General features: G+C 33.1%; 1 protein-coding gene and 1 long non-coding RNA gene across 3 annotated transcripts in view; both read left to right on the top strand.

The window, feature by feature from the left end:
* LOC127726843 (cortactin-binding protein 2-like) overlaps window positions 1-17,562 on the top strand; it is a 73,171-nt gene that overhangs the window by 20,899 nt on the left and 34,710 nt on the right. Inside the window, 9 exon segments of the mRNA XM_052234275.1 lie at window positions 1,556-1,798; window positions 4,441-4,540; window positions 5,260-5,410; window positions 6,349-6,466; window positions 6,469-6,524; window positions 7,146-7,263; window positions 8,131-8,430; window positions 10,715-10,810; window positions 11,911-11,978. Of these exon segments, the coding sequence (XP_052090235.1) occupies window positions 1,556-1,798; window positions 4,441-4,540; window positions 5,260-5,410; window positions 6,349-6,466; window positions 6,469-6,524; window positions 7,146-7,263; window positions 8,131-8,430; window positions 10,715-10,810; window positions 11,911-11,978 (1,250 nt within the window).
* LOC127726925 (uncharacterized) lies at window positions 13,019-15,967 on the top strand. Of its 2 annotated transcripts, XR_007993686.1 has the most exons (4): window positions 13,019-13,114; window positions 13,956-14,136; window positions 15,428-15,540; window positions 15,688-15,967. It is a non-coding gene; the product is annotated as an uncharacterized LOC127726925 (long non-coding RNA). The 2 variants fall into 2 exon arrangements; XR_007993685.1 differs by lacking the exons at window positions 13,019-13,114; window positions 15,428-15,540 and adding an exon at window positions 14,987-15,099 and having other exon boundaries at window positions 14,040-14,136.

Here is a 17,562-nt window from a genome sequence, read left to right on the forward strand (position 1 = left end):
GTGAGCAAGTCAGGGCTCTTAGAAGCTTCTTGTTTCATATTCATTTTCCTCTTATAGAAATTTGGATTTATTGAATAATTTAAATGGTGCAGTCTTCAAACAATCAACATGAATTTGTGTTATACAATAATGAATCCCATTTCAACAAAGTTCTTATTTTCTTAATGATTACATGTTTGCTTTCCTTAAATTAGCATACTGCATTTCAAAATGTTGCAATGCCACCCCAATTTGTTGTTCATGCAATTGTTTCAAAGCAGATAACCAGATATGTCTAGAAACGAACACTGTAAAATGATTTTCTCCTGTCATATATCAACACTGCATGATACTCTAGTGATCAGAAGTGGTGTGTGTTGATGTAAAATAAATACACGTCAGTCTTGATTTGATACCCTTACTGAATGCTGCTGATATTCAATTTATTTGATATCTTTTTGAGATGTTAATTATATTAGTGATAGGTTCTGTAGGCAATAAAATTTAATGTCATACAAGATTATATGTGGCATACAATAAGCCCAAAAAACAAAAGATTGCATATGCTTACATGTAAACTGCAATTGAACTCAGATGAAATAGAATCATGAGCTCCCCCTAAAAAAAACAGCAAAAAAAACCCAAAAAACAAGTAAAGTGAATATGCGTGCACCATTGTAAATTTTGACTCTTTGAAATCTACACTTGTTATATACCAAATTAAGATTTGGACCAGTAAACCTGGCAGTCTGTTTCATCATGTATTGTTGGAAGAAGCACATTGAAACACTTGCACTGTTGTATGCTTTGGATGAAGAAGTAAGCAACACCTTGTGATGATAAAATTTCAGAAATTTAAGGAGCAATGAAGGTAATCTATTGCCACAGTCTGTTGTATTGGCACTTGTGTGTTTCCTCTTAGTTTTGCATGATTTTGTCTTTGTATTTATTCTTTATTCTTTCTTTTTATTGTTCTGTATTTTCTTAAATTTAATTCTGAGTTTTGTTTTATATAATGCATGAATCAAGAGCTCAGTTTCCTCTTTGTTTAGTTTCTTTCTTATTTTGTTAATTTAAAAATAAAATAATTTAATTTGGTATTATTTTGTTTCTTATTTTGATTATTTGCTGAAATCACATGTTTTTACTTGACATTACATGCATCACATATAATAAGTATGCTGTATTTTCATTTGTGAAGCTTAACTAGGTTACTTCACTAAATAATTGATCAAATTTATTCATTATTGATGCCTACCTTCAAGATATTGTTAAAAACACTTAATTCATTTTAAAGCAATATATGATATAGAGAAATGGATTTCACTAAATAAATTGATAATCAATACATGTATTGTATATTTAAAATAATTCTTTGATGAATATATTAAATATTTTATGAAAAAATCAGTTTTGTAATAAGTATCAACAAACCTTGTGTCTTTGTGACAGTTACACATTCATCTTTCAAGAGGTTGTTTTTGGTCTTTTAATGTTTTGATGAGAAATTATTCGTTGAAATCAGATGAAAGAATATGCTTTGTGTACATTTAAATACCCAGGTTATACTTTTCAGATTCGGATACTACACATACTGAAATAGACCCCACCTCATCATTGCTACAGTCCGATTCATCATCATCATTATCTTCATCATCCTCTGCTAATGAAATTGAAGCTTCTCCTCTCCATAAATTTGCATTCGATGGAAACTTTGATTCTCTGCGAAAACTAATATTAGAATGTGATGCTGATGTAAACCTTCCTTTGAAGGATGGATCAACACCATTGCTTAAAGCTGCTGAAAAGGGTCATGATGGTTTGTATGGTTTATTATATTAATGTATTTCAAGTAGATATTAGATGTAGAAATATCTTATGACATTGTTGAAATTAACCTGTTTCGTTTGAAATACAACATTATTTTTTTCATTCTTCAAAGTCGTAATTGAATTTTTATTGAATTTCATAGCCAACCAAGTTTTTTTATTGCCAAACAATGAACAATACTATTGCTATTTCTATGGGTAATTTCATTTTACTTTTAAATTTTTTTTAAAAAACTTAAAAAAAATAAAATTTGAAAACTTGGGATGAGTGTAGCTTAAATATACATGCCACCCTATATCATAATTTCTTTGTTTTTTTAATGATAGAAATATTTGTAGAAAAGGATATCATCAATAATTGGTCCTCTATATAGAGATTATCAAAGCATTTCATTAGGCCTAAAATAAAATTTTATTTGTTTGGCATTGCCGCCCGACCCACTGAAAAACTTGCCGCCCAAAAAATTTTATTTGCGTTTTAGAAATTTATTTTTTTTATTTAAAAAAAATCGAAATTGTGCAAGAATTTTATCGTATCTGCCGATTTTGTTCCTGGCTTTACTTATTTCAAATCACAATCTTAAAAGCGCTTGCCTTACACTATATTGGGAGCAAACATTTAAATGACATGGAATAGAAAAAGTCTGCCAAAAGTAATGTCAAAGAGGCCTACAGGGGGAAGCATCTCCCTATGCTGCAATGCATCGGTTAATGGAGATGGATTTTATCAAAAATCAAATTTTCAGCTATTCTTTGAAAGAAACGTTCTGAGAAACCTTGTAGAGGACTCAAATTTTATCTTTGTAAAGCAGAAACAGTTGATGCCTGCTTGACTGTCGCTTCATGAGATAGAAGCTTTTCACCAGGACATCACAGAACAAATATGCGTGGCTCTTACATTTGTTAAATTTATTAAATATTTGAAATTTATCATTGACAAATTTTCCCTTGAACCAGAGAACAAAGTATCTACTATAGTCAGAACCACAATGATGCATTCAAGATAATTATGGCTGAAAGCACCAAAGCTAAAAGACCAAAATGGTCCCAGATTTACAGGTTTATAGTAGTTTTGTACCAGTAGATGCTAGCCTGGTACAAAACATACATATTTTAAAAGACTAGCATCTTGTGTCAATTGAAGTACTTCCCCCTTTTCTTGCCTTTCTTCTTAACATGAATAAGATAATTCTTAAAACATAAAAGAGGTTGGTAAAGGGTTATTTTCATGCAACGTGTTTTGCCATTTTTATTTCACGTGCGACCGTGAAAAAGGTTTGTTATTCACCATGTTTCGTGAAATCGGTATAAAGATCAACGTGCAAGAAATTTTTAATTGTTCGTTCATCGTGATATGGCAATTTTATTTCGCGTTCTTCCGTGCAGATACCCCCCCCCCCCCCCCTTTACGCCCATCATAAAAGATACTGACAGAAACATATTTATAAATGTATCTAGTGTACTAGTGATGAATAAAATCCCCTCCTTTTCCACAATTCTAAGGGCTCATTAATTTATCTGTATTCATGTAATGCATGTCCAGATTTCTGTTAATCAAACAAGCATTACAACCCATAATTTATTTATCTGCAAAAATTGTCCTGCTGCATATTTCTATTTTGAATTTATCATACGTTTTAAACCTAGCCCTGAAAAACCTTGCACTTGGATAATATTAGTATAAACACCATGTCTATTTGTGCCAACCTTCCAAATTTTTAATATTTTGCTATCCTAATTTGGTACAGATCCTTTATCCTCAAAACTTATCAGGGGCAGTAGGCGTGTTTGTATGGTAATTTGTCACACCTTACATGCAAGATAACTAGCCTCTAGGTGTTGGTTTGAGCCCTAGTTGGGCAGTTGCAAAATTAAAGTTTGATTTTCATGTCATATGTGATAAGGTTAGTCAGTTTCCTCCCGCAAGTTGGCACTTTCCTTCAAAACAAAACTAACTGCCATGAAATTACCCATATGGTGTAGAAAGTGATGTTTATAAAACCAAAGCAAACAATCAGTTTTAAATCATTGTCTATTTGTACAAGGAGCTGTAGTGGTTGAGCCATTTAAAATATGGTAATTTTACCAAACTGTGACCACAACTTAAATATGTGACATCTGGTCTCTGTTCAATGGGCAGTCCCACAATTAAAGTTCAATTTTCACGTCATACATTTTATATGGTTAATTTGTCAGTTTCCTGCCTCTATTCTGTGTTTTTTTCTGGGTACTTTGGTTAACTCTGCCAATAAAACTGACTCTTACATGAAATTATCCATATGATGTAGAATGTGACATTGACGGTTGACCCCTTTCAAAGAAACCATCAGCATGTACACACAACAATGCTGCAATGCTTTAGACACCATTGATCTAGAGACTTCATGATTTACATGTATAAAGCTTTTAAATATAAAAAAAAAATAATTTCCCTACCTACCTACCCACCTGCTGATAGTGTGGGTCGGCAATGCCAAACAATTTTTTAAGGGTGGCCTTATGTTTTGAACAAACAAAGAACCCACATTTTGACCTGATTGGAATCATTGGATTAAAGTCATTGCTGTCAAATGCAGTCCTTGTTCAGTTTATAACTTTTTTCTTTACTAAATTTAATTATATATCTATTTAGGATGTGTGAAATTGTTGTTGGAGTATGGAGCCAATCCTAACTCTGTGAGAGATGACAGATTTAGTCCATTACATGCAACAGCCATACAGGGATATAAAGTGTAAGTCATTATTTAGGAATTATCAAATATATTGGACAGTATTACAGACCACACCAACACCTGACTCATTGGAAAATATAGTACAAACAATGCTGGTCAAGATGACCTCCCTTGGTACAGGTTGAGTAAATTTAATGTGTGATTAGGTGACAAACACAAATATTAAAAATTGAATGATAAAAAATGCTAGAGGTGGTATAGCAGTAACATATGTTTTTTTTTGTAAATCGTTTGAATAGGCTTAACTAAGATTTAAAAATTCTATCCATATTAATCCTTTTATTGTAGAATGAGGTACAGGAAATGATTATAAAAGGTTTTTTTCTAATTGAATATGATTAAAAATAGAGATGTGGGATATACATTAATATAACATCAACCAAAGGATAAAAAAAAAAAAAGACATCTACAACTTACAGTCTTTAAAAAACTGACAAGTGACCTTACAATATATATTTATTCCTCTAAATTGCCCTTAGTCCAGAAAAATTGTGAATATTTTTAAAGGAGACGATTAAGTATCTGCCATCAACAAGAAATCTCATACATTACAAAATATATTAAACGGGCATGAGCTGTCAAATTCATGTTCAATAACAAGGCAGTTGATGACAAAATGTGTTAATAGCTGTAATGAAGATATACAATCATTTGTGAAATGATTGTTGTGGCTGGAATGATTTATCTATTTTATTCTTCTAGTATATTATTTCTTGCAGATGCTTAAAGTTGCTGTTAGATCATGGAGCTAGTCCTAACCATGGTGATCACAACAATTGGACTGCTTTACATTTGGCAGCTACAGAGGGACATACTGAATGTTGTCATTTACTATTAGAACATGGAGCTAAACTCAATAGTATATCGAATGTAAGATCATGGTTAAATATAAGCTTATATTAATATGCCTAAAGCATTTTTTTTTGTGTTTATGCTTTTACTTTTTGTATGTCATTGCAGGGGATGAAGAATTTTTTGGCAGGCCACTTACCCAAGGGAAAGTGATAAAAAAAAATTCACTTTCCCGTGTGCAAATTCACTATCCCAGGTTGAGACCCTCGAAGCGGGTCGAATTTGCTAGGGGGGTTTGGGGCATGCCCCCCAAGAAAATTTTGAAATTTAAGATGCAAAATCCTGCAATCTGAGCATACTTTTAAGGGTTTAACATGTCAACTGATTATGATAATTTTGTGTGACTTTTTTAAATTTATATACTATAAGCAATAGACAATCCATATTTTAAGCAAATTGTGCAATACGTCTTGCCCTCATTGAATTTGACCCAGGGAAATTTGTCAGCCCACTTGACTTGGTAGGTTCTGTTCCTTTTTTCCCTGCCACATTCATTATCCTTCTGTTTTTTGGGGATACTATTCCCATTAACATCGTATTCTGTTTTTCTGTTAGCGCTTGAAATGTCAAAGTATTTATGCAAGCTCATTTTCTGAGCGTCCGCAATATTTACATTATCATATGAATCCAAATAAAAGATGTGGAGTATACTTCAATGAGACTTCAACTGAACTAAATATAGAAAGAAAAAGTTGAATGTGATAGATATAAGATGTGCATATTTTACAAAATTTTGTTACTAGGAAAACAAAAATATATATTGTACAATTATCAATAAAAGTAATCATTGCTGATGTCTATATTCAGCCTTGGAAAAAGAGTTAATGAATAAAACATCACATTTATTTAATAAAAGACACTGACATACATGTACTATACGCAATACCCTGTACATCATTATATCTCGGATTTATTTTTCTATCAGAGTTTTGATATTCAATATTAATTTTATTTAGACCACCTGGACACCATTACACAGTGTAGTGCATTCAAATCTTGCTGAATGTTTGAGATTTTTGTTGACTTACCATCCTAAATCCGCATCAAGGACATACAACTTAAATGAAGTAGTTGAAGAAATGATAAAGATGGCTGGACTATAACCCACATAGCAGCTACTCATAATACTCCAGTAAGAATATTAGAATTGATAATATGTACTTGTTCCATAATACTGAAATTTAGAAAAATAATATACTCTATATATATTCTATTTTGTTGAAATCTAGTAGAATAATAGATAGTTGCTGTTAAATATTAAGATCTATATCACAATGGTTATGTGGAAAAAAGTTTATTGAAAAATAAGTGAGTCAATTTTTAAAATATATATATATTAACTTGAGTAGACTGTAAAACATATTGACATTAAAATTAAGGATTATCTCCCCCTTAATAATCTTGAATTTCATGATTATATTTTACAGAATTTTGCATTTAGAATAAAATAACGGTATCTTCAAATTTATTGTCTCTATCACTGTTTAGAAGGAGGTCTGTCATGTGGCACTTTTGTAGATTAAATAAACTTTAACTGAATTGTAAAAGGTTAAAATTAACACACTCCTAATGGTAAAAATCATTGATAGGAGTTTCAATTCCACCTAAACATGCTCTGAAAGTTAGGATACAATATATATTGATAATTTGATCTTCATCTAAACAGAAAATGTGCCAATCATGACAGTGGCAATGTAATACTGCTAATGTGAAATCATGTAAGCTTACAAATGCTATCTATTTTAACTTTCAGGATTGCTTAGATGTAGTATTGAACCACTGTAATGTAGATTTAGAGAAGAAAGATAGGTGGGGTCGAACTGTATTAGATGTTGCTTCACCACAATGTAATCAATACCTTAGACAAATAGGCAAGTATTGTCTCCCTTGTTGAATACTTTTATGTTACTGTAGGTTGAGATCTTACACTTATTGTTATAGAAATATGTGACCTCATGTTTCAGGCCAGTTAAATATTAAAGTCGCGATGGAAATGTACACAAAGAAATCATCATATATATTTATGTACTTGACAAAAACTGCTGTCTTTGTATTTCTGCTCCTTAACTGTAAAATATTTTAAAATCCTAATTAAAATCTTGTTATATCTTAGGCCCGAGAACACAGTTATTTTTTAGTGCATTTCTTTTAGACAATAAATGAAAATTAAAAAAATCTCACCTGCGCTTCCTCAATAATATTTTTTACAGTGTGATGTTCTACTTTTGGGACAAATTATATCAAAATTATAGAAAACTTCATTAGCTCTAACTCATAATATGGACAATTTTATGTTAAGGGGGTCTTGAAGTTGGTTTGACAGCTTCAGACATACTAATTTTTAACCTTTTTCAACTGGACCAAATCACTACTTTTATACTTTAAAACTCAATCTTTTTAATTAAGTGTAATTTCATCCCCTTACTTGCTATTTGGGGCATAAAACATGAAGAAATAAATTTGAAAGGGGTATGAAAAAAAATTACAAGTTATACACTGTCCACTTTATTTGTAGGCAACGAAAATCGAAGGATGATAACTGTGTTTCCTTGACCTTATATGAAAATTTAATATTTTACGTAAAATGTGCATTGCAATTTTGCACTTGACAGTTTAATTTAAAATTTTAAAATGAATAAAAGCTGAAGGGTTATATATATATATGAGTTTTTAGCTGTACTGATAATCTTAAATGCCTTAGTTTTTGTTTTTAACAATGATGTATTTATATTTTGCAGTTGATTCCAAGGATGTTTCCCTGTCAGTGATACTAGAAATTTCATATGTTTCGTCATCCAATACAGACATGTTTACTTTACCAACACAGAAATTTAACATTGGAAGTGTACTACTAGCACCAAACACACCCTGGGTCATATTGGAGAATAAATTACAGTTTGTTTTGACTTCTTTCTTATCACAGCTAGATGTTGGTTTGAAAACAAAAAGAACCAGTAGATTGGATCCAGAAATAGGCGGGGACAGCATGCAGTATTCACTAGGAATCAAGTTTGATATCCTAGATAGGTTTATGCTAGGTATTTAAGCATAGTTTGATACATATGAAAGGTTTTGGCTGGATATTATTTCATGATGATGTAGGTTAGAGATATGATATTTGCTAGTCGTTAATTCCTGTGTATTGTTGTTTAACCCTCTTGCAGCCTTAATTTGATATGGTTTCATTTCATTTGCCTGGAAATACAGCAGCTTGAGATATCTTATGTCATGCCCTCATGATATTATAATTGAGACCCATTTAAGAAAAAGATTACACTGTATAATCTTAGTATTCAAATTTATTTGAATAAGATTCAGTAATGAACAGGTGCTTGCATAAATTAATAATATGGACAAAGGTGTCCCTCTGGCAGCAAGAGAGTTAATTTATTATAGAAACAAAACTGTTTTATGAATTCTAAATAAAACAAGTTGCAATGAATCTACATGTATAAGGTCCAACTATGCAATTGTCTTACTGTCCATTCATCTCATACTCCAACAGGATTGATTGCTTGTGGTTAACATTAAAGTAGTAATTGGGTGATATCTTAGGTTGATGTAAGTAAAATTATTTATATTGAACATTTGTATAAACCATTAAGTATAATTCTTTGGATTATTTTGACTATGCAGCTTCCACTGTTTCGAACAAATGACAAATTTGAAATGCCTAAAATTGGATGGTTTATGGATCAATGTAGTCTTGATATAAGTAAAACCAGGAATGTTTGACTATTACTTATAGGCATATGTGGCTATCAGTTTGGAACAAGTACACATTTCCTTGTAAAATGTGAAAAGTTTTAGACGTGGATTTTCTTGGATCATTTCACAACTTTTTTTCTTTTGAATAAAATAAAATTTGGGTTATTTCTCAATGAAACAGCAACCCAACAACAAAAAATAAAAAGACACTTAGTTCTCAACAAGTTGTCTTCAACAATAGACAGATGCCTGTATAATATTTCAAACTATAAATCACCCCAAGTTGAAAAAAGTTGTGAAAGAATTGAACAGAGATAATTCTAGGATCTGCCATTAACATCACATTCCCCAAATGGTAAAGACAAACACTGATGAGATTTCTGACGGGCCCATGAACATGTCAGAGGTTGGAATAGTTTTTGAGATCTCAATCTTTCCAGCTTTTAATCTTGTTCAATGGACTAACAAAGGTACATAAAAGAGCATACATTAAAAATCAATAGACAAAAAAAAAATGAAACCAAAAAAAATAATGAACCCTTTCATCCCCAACAATGCCTTGAGGCATCACCTGGTGCATGCCCAACAATGCCATAAGGCATCGTTTTTTTGGTATTTATAAAACCTGTTTGACAACTAAATGGCAGGTCGTATGAACGAAAAAATTGACCAAGTCATAGAACGTACTATGAAATTTATTTCTATGCTTCGTTTTGTGCAATCGTACCGTTTTAAATAGGAAAAATACAATTGAATCTGCAGGTGAAAATTAATGGCTGCGTTCGAGGAGCAAAGTGGGTACAACAGCAGTTTAATTCAATGTTTTACGTCTGAACAAGAATCTTCTCCGGTGAAAATCACAAATATTTAACCTGTGACACCATTTGCTATAATTTGCATATTAATGCGGGTATTTAGGGTGCATTTAATCCAACATTTCATTGAAAGTTGTCGTTTTCTGATTCGGATGCTCTAACCTTTGTGTTGCTTCATTATTTCTTCCATTTTGCCTGCAAACGGCCATGGAAAACATTTTATTCAGTCCAAAAATGAGACTGCATTTGTTTTTTTGTTTGTTTTTTATTATATCATATGAATAAATTGACCTTTAATGACGGACTTCAGTTGACCAATAAAAATTGGGATTTCGTTTCTGACGTAATATCATGTGAGATGTCATGTGCTTAATTAAAAGAAATATGCACGTTTAGGAAGCTATGCGCACGAACTATTTTTAAAGGTTGAGAAATAATTTTTGGCGAAAGGGACAAGGTATATAATGCTTCTAATTGTATTTCTCCAAATAGGTAAAACTGTGCAAGTCTTGAACTTGCATTTTCAAATATGCAGATCACAAGTAAAGTCACATTGACAATTAACAGGCTACATCAAAATAAATACACAAGCTGAAAAAAAATACACATAAATATGTTCAGTCCTGTTACTTGGTTATATCATAGAAGTATTATTTTAACTTTCATTTTCTTTCCATGCTGATATGTTGGAGTAATATGGAAAAGGAGTTGAGCAGATTGATAATTAAAATAAGATTGTGGACATACTGAAATGTATTTCTATACAAGAATAATATCACAATGTTTAAACCATTTACAGGTAGATTTGCTTGGAACAAAGGTGACAGCTTTCAACAGCTGCCATATGATGTAATGTGCAATAATAAGGCTAATACTGTTAGTATTATAGTTGAAAGTAAGTATTGACAATTGGAGCAATTATAATGCATATAAGTAGCTTAGATGGAAGAAATCATGCAGGTGATTTTTATTTTGTAAGAAGATAAGATGTATTCTCCCTTTGCAATTTATTAGTAGGCATCAAATGTAAATAAAATTAACAATATGGCAATTAACATAGATCAGGAATTTCATGACTTAATTTCTGTTAATTTTGTGATAGGCACTTTGAAACTAAAATTCGTCTGCAGAAATTCTTCTACATATAGAACAGAATAGAATGGATTATTGTTCATTGATTTAATGGAGAGTTTCTTTTAAGACATGATTACGAAACTTGATCCTACATCAGTTAGTGAATATAGTTGTACTTTCAACAGATAACATAATGTGAGAAAGAGAGAGAGAAAAAATTAATAAGAATTACATTTGAAATGTGGTCAACAAAACTTTGGTTATCTCCCTTGGCACAGTACATAGACAAGTTTTGTCATATCATTTATTATACTTTGTTTATTACATTTTGTCAGACAGATAAATTTTTCAATAGTTTTTCAACTGTCTTAGCTACAATGCCACATTATATGACTAAAGATTTTCTGAATGACACTGTGTGACCTTGATCTTCCTCATTTCAACCCTTGTGTAGGATTATTTGTAGAATACCCTAATCAGAAAATATTGAAGGGGTGGCACAAATGTAAGACACTAAGGGATGATGCATATAGACCAGAAAATGAATATTTCATAGATATTGCTATAGAAATCTTAAGAATTTAGCAAAATGTAAGGAATCTTCTGATTATCAAATCAGCAAAGGTAGTAGGTTATGTAGATGGCAAGGAAGAGATCTAGACACCTGCACATTGGATAGTTTACTAGCTGTCAACTTTCATTAAAGACAAAATTTAGAGTAATACTGTGTGAACTCAAAATTGTATAGAACACAGTACCTACAAAAACATATAGCAATAAAATGTTAGTTCAGTTTTTCTCCCTATATTCTAAAATTTTAAGGAGATGAAGGAATGCAATGCATATATATTCACCAGAGATTTCTCAGAAAATTGTAATAGAATGAGTGTGCCTATATGATGTTTCATATATTTATTATAGATAGTATAGAAGCTTTGGCCTGTGATGTTTTGTTCCCAGTGTCTGTTCTACAAAATTACATTAGATTGGTAAGTCTTATAGATAAACACTACAGAGGATGAAAGCAGGTTAAGATGTTTTTTTGTATTCCCATAACAGTGTATTTAATGAGTCTGATAATCCATGGTTAACTAACGTTGTCTAAGTGATGTTGATTGAACCAATTAAGTAAACTTTACTTTAACTTTGTATACTTTATTCAAACATAAATTAGATTCAAATTGCACTGTTAATTATGTGTTTTTGCATATCCTCGCAATGATGCAGGCCTGAACTTCACCCAAGTCGAAACTGGTGCACACATTGAAAAATAAAGGTTTTAACATGAATTATTAGAAGAAAACATTAAAAACATTATAACCTTAATAACATGACTCAGTCTTAATATTGTAATATATGCTCATCAGAATTGATTAACAAAAACAAGGTTAAAAATTTGCCATACTGTGGATTCATTATTATTAGTTGGCTACCAATTGTCATGGATTTCCTGGGTATGGGTAAATCATGAATTTAAATAATCAATGAAGTACACATTTTATATTGGCATATATGCAGCAGACTTTGGAAAAACTAGAAAATCATATATCCATGAAAATATAATTTTCCCTCAATCAACAGAAAAAAACAAATGAATCCACAGTTTTAGAGGGAAAAAAATCAAATTTGTAGCTGGACTTTCCTTGAAAATGTATGAATGTAACTAATAACCTAATTGATGTCGAAAGGAGGGTTTGGTTGATTGAATTTTTGTCGAGCCTGCGACTTTTGTCGCAGAAAGCTCGACATAGGGATAGTGATCCGGCGGCGGCAGCGTTAGCTAACTTCTTAACAGCTTTATATTTTAGAGGGTGGAAGACCTGGATGCTTCATACTTTGTATATGGATGCCTCATGTTACGAAGTTTCCGTCAGTCACATGTCCAATGTCCTTGACCTCATTTTCATGGTTCAGTGACTACTTGAAAAAAAAGTTAACATTTTTTGTAATGTTAAATTCTCTCTTATTATAAGTAATAGGATAACTATATTTGGTATGTGCGTACCTTGCAAGGTCCTCATGCCCGTCAGACAGTTTTCACTTGACCTCGACCTCATTTCATGGATCAGTGAACAAGGTTAAGTTTTGGTGGTCAAGTCCATATCTCAGATACTATAAGCAATAGGTCTAGTATATTCGGTGTATGGAAGGACTGTAAGGTGTACATGTCTAGCTGGCAGGTGTCATCTGACCTTGACCTCATTTTCATGGTTCAGTGGTTATAGTTGAGTTTTTGTGTTTTGGTCTGTTTTTCTTATACTGTATGCAATAGGTCTACCATATTTGGTGTATGGAAGGATTGTAAGGTGTACATGTCTAGCTGGCAGGTGTCATCTGACCTTGACCTCATTTTCATGGTTCAGTGGTCATAGTTGAGTTTTTGTGTTTTGGTCTGTTTTTCTTATACTGTATGCAATAGGTCTACAATATTTGGTGTATGGAATGATTGTAAGGTGTACATGTCTAGCTGGCAGGTGTCATCTGACCTTGACCTCATTTTCATGGTTCAGTGGTTATAGTTGAGTTTTTGTCGAGCCTGCGACTTTTGTCGCAGAAAGCTCGACATAGGGATAGCGATCCGGCGGCGGCAGCTACGGCGGCTGCGGCGGCGGCGGCGTTAGCTAACTTCTTAAAAGCTTTATATTTTAGAAGATGGAAGACCTGGATGCTTCATACTTTGTATATGGATGCCTCATGTTACGAAGTTTCCGTCAGTCGCATGTCCAATGTCCTTGACCTCATTTTCATGGTTCAGTGACTACTTGAAAAAAAAGTTCAGATTTTTTGTAATGTTAAATTCTCTCTTATTATAAGTAATAGGATAACTATATTTGGTATGTGCGTACCTTGCAAGGTCCTCATGCCCGTCAGACAGTTTTCAAGTGACCTCGACCTCATTTCATGGATCAGTGAACAAGGTTAAGTTTTCGTGGTCAAGTCCATATCTCAGATACTATAAGCAATAGGTCTAGTATATTCGGTGTATGGAAGGACTGTAAGGTGTACATGTCCAACTGGCAGGTGTCATCTGACCTTGACCTCATTTTCATGGTTCAGTGGTTATAGTTAAGTTTTTGTGTTTTGGTCTGTTTTTCTTATACTGTATGCAATAGGTCTACTATATTTGGTGTATGGAATGATTGTAAGGTGTACATGTCTAGCTGGCAGGTGTCATCTGACCTTGACCTCATTTTCATGGTTCAGTGGTCAAAGTTAAGTTTTTGAGTTTTGGTCTTTCTTTCTAATACTGCATGCAATAGGTCAGCTATATTTGGTGTATGGAATGATTGTAAGGTGTACATGTCTAGCTGGCAGGTGTCATCTTACCTTGACCTCATTTTCATGGTTCAATGGTCAAAGTTAAGTTTTTGAGTTTTGGTCTTTTTTTCTAATACTATATGCAATAGTTCAACTATATTTGGTGTATGGAAATATTTTATGATCTATATGTCAGTTACGCAGGTTTTATTTGACCTTGACCTCATTTTCAAGGTTCATTGCTCAGTGTTAAGTTTTTGTGTTTTCGTCTGTTTTTCTTAAACTATAAGCAATAGGTCAACTATATTTGTTGTATGGAAGAATTGTTAGCTGTACATGCCTGCCTAGCATGGTTCATCTGACCTTGACCTCATTTTCATGGTTCATTGGTCAATGTTTAGTTTACTTGGTTAATGTTAAGTTTATGTGACAGTTGTAATAAAGCTTTATATTTAGGACTATCAACATAATATCAATGATTAGTAAAGAAGGCGAGACATTTCAGCGTGTGCACTCTTGTTGTGTTTTGGTCTGTTTTTCTTATACTGTATGCATTAGGTCTACAATATTTGGTGTATGGAAGGATTGTAAGGTGTACATGTCTAGCTGGCAGGTGTCATCTGACCTTGACCTCATTTTCATGGTTCAGTGGTCATAGTTGAGTTTTTGTGTTTTGTTCTGTTTTTCTTATACTGCATGCAATAGGTCTACAATATTTGGTATATGGAATGATTGTAAGGTGTACATGTCTAGCTGGCAGGTGTCATCTGACCTTGACCTCATTTTCATGGTTCAGTGGTTATAGTTGAGTTTTTGTGTTTTGGTCTGTTTTTCTTATACTGTATGCAATAGGTCTACCATATTTGGTGTATGGAAGGACTGTAAGGTGTACATGTCTAGCTGGCAGGTGTCATCTGACCTTGACCTCATTTTCATGGTTCAGTGGTCATAGTTGAGTTTTTGTGTTTTGGTCTGTTTTTCTTATACTGTATGCAATAGGTCTACAATATTTGGTGTATGGAATGATTGTAAGGTGTACATGTCTAGCTGGCAGGTGTCATCTGACCTTGACCTCATTTTCATGGTTCAGTGGTCATAGTTGAGTTTTTGTGTTTTGTTCTGTTTTTCTTATACTGCATGCAATAGGTCTACAATATTTGGTATATGGAATGATTGTAAGGTGTACATGTCTAGCTGGCAGGTGTCATCTGACCTTGACCTCATTTTCATGGTTCAGTGGTTATAGTTGAGTTTTTGTGTTTTGGTCTGTTTTTCTTATACTGTATGCAATAGGTCTACCATATTTGGTGTATGGAAGGACTGTAAGGTGTACATGTCTAGCTGGCAGGTGTCATCTGACCTTGACCTCATTTTCATGGTTCAGTGGTCATAGTTGAGTTTTTGTGTTTTGGTCTGTTTTTCTTATACTGTATGCAATAGGTCTACAATATTTGGTGTATGGAATGATTGTAAGGTGTACATGTCTAGCTGGCAGGTGTCATCTGACCTTGACCTCATTTTCATGGTTCAGTGGTTATAGTTGAGTTTTTGTGTTTTGGTCTGTTTTTCTTATACTGTATGCAATAGGTCTACAATATTTGGTGTATGGAAGGATTGTAAGGTGTACATGTCTAGCTGGCAGGTGTCATCTGACCTTGACCTCATTTTCATGGTTCAGTGGTTATAGTTGAGTTTTTGTGTTTTGGTCTGTTTTTCTTATACTGCATGCAATAGGTCTACAATATTTGGTATATGGAATGATTGTAAGGTGTACATGTCTAGCTGGCAGGTGTCATCTGACCTTGACCTCATTTTCATGGTTCAGTGGTTATAGTTGAGTTTTTGTGTTTTGGTCTGTTTTTCTTATACTGTATGCAATAGGTCTACCATATTTGGTGTATGGAAGGATTGTAAGGTGTACATGTCTAGCTGGCAGGTGTCATCTGACCTTGACCTCATTTTCATGGTTCAGTGGTCATAGTTGAGTTTTTGTGTTTTGGTCTGTTTTTCTTATACTGTATGCAATAGGTCTGCAATATTTGGTGTATGGAATGATTGTAAGGTGTACATGTCTAGCTGGCAGGTGTCATCTGACCTTGACCTCATTTTCATGGTTCAGTGGTTATAGTTGAGTTTTTGTGTTTTGGTCTGTTTTTCTTATACTGTATGCAATAGGTCTGCAATATTTGGTGTATGGAAGGATTGTAAGGTGTACATGTCTAGCTGGCAGGTGTCATCTGACCTTGACCTCATTTTCATGGTTCAGTGGTCATAGTTGAGTTTTTGTGGTTTGGTCTGTTTTTCTTATACTGCATGCAATAGGTCTACACTATTTGGTATATGGAATGATTGTAAGGTGTACATGTCTAGCTGGCAGGTGTCATCTGACCTTGACCTCATTTTCATGGTTCAGTGGTTATAGTTGAGTTTTTGTGTTTTGGTCTGTTTTTCTTATACTGTATGCAATAGGTCTACCATATTTGGTGTATGGAAGGATTGTAAGGTGTACATGTCTAGCTGGCAGGTGTCATCTGACCTTGACCTCATTTTCATGGTTCAGTGGTCATAGTTGAGTTTTTGTGTTTTGGTCTGTTTTTCTTATACTGCCTGCAATAGGTCTACAATATTTGGTATATGGAATGATTGTAAGGTGTACATGTCTAGCTGGCAGGTGTCATCTGACCTTGACCTCATTTTCATGGTTCAGTGGTCAAAGTTAAGTTTTTGGGATTTGATCTTTTTTTCTAATACTATATGCAATAGTTCAACTACATTTGGTGTATGGAAATATTTTATGATCTATTTGTCAGTCACGCAGGTTTTATTTGACCTTGACCTCATTTTCAAGGTTCATTGCTCAGTGTTAAGTTTTTGTGTTTTGGTCTGTTTTTATTAAACTATAAGCAATAGGTCAACCATATTTGTTGTATGGAAGAATTGTTAGCTGTACATGCCTGCTTAGCATGGTTCATCTGACCTTGACCTCATTTTCATGGTTCATTGGTCAATGTTTAGTTTACTTGGTTAATGTTAAGTTTATGTGACAGTTGTAATAAAGCTTTATATTTAGGACTATCAACATAATATCAATGATTAGTAAAGAAGGCGAGACATTTCAGCGTGTGCACTCTTGTTTTTTGTGGTTCAGAATTCAATCAATGACTAAATTATATTTGTGGATGAAAATAATAAGGAAACCAATGATGCTTGACAATGGATCTGTTACGATTTGGAGCCAGAAACTTGATGTCCCTAATCTTGATAGTCAAATTCCATGTTTTCTTTAAAGACTGCCCTCTTTCACCCAAGGCCGTT

This window comes from Mytilus californianus, unplaced genomic scaffold (assembly GCF_021869535.1).
Source record: "Mytilus californianus isolate M0D057914Y unplaced genomic scaffold, xbMytCali1.0.p SCAF_1, whole genome shotgun sequence".
Lineage (NCBI taxonomy): Eukaryota > Metazoa > Mollusca > Bivalvia > Mytilida > Mytilidae > Mytilus > Mytilus californianus.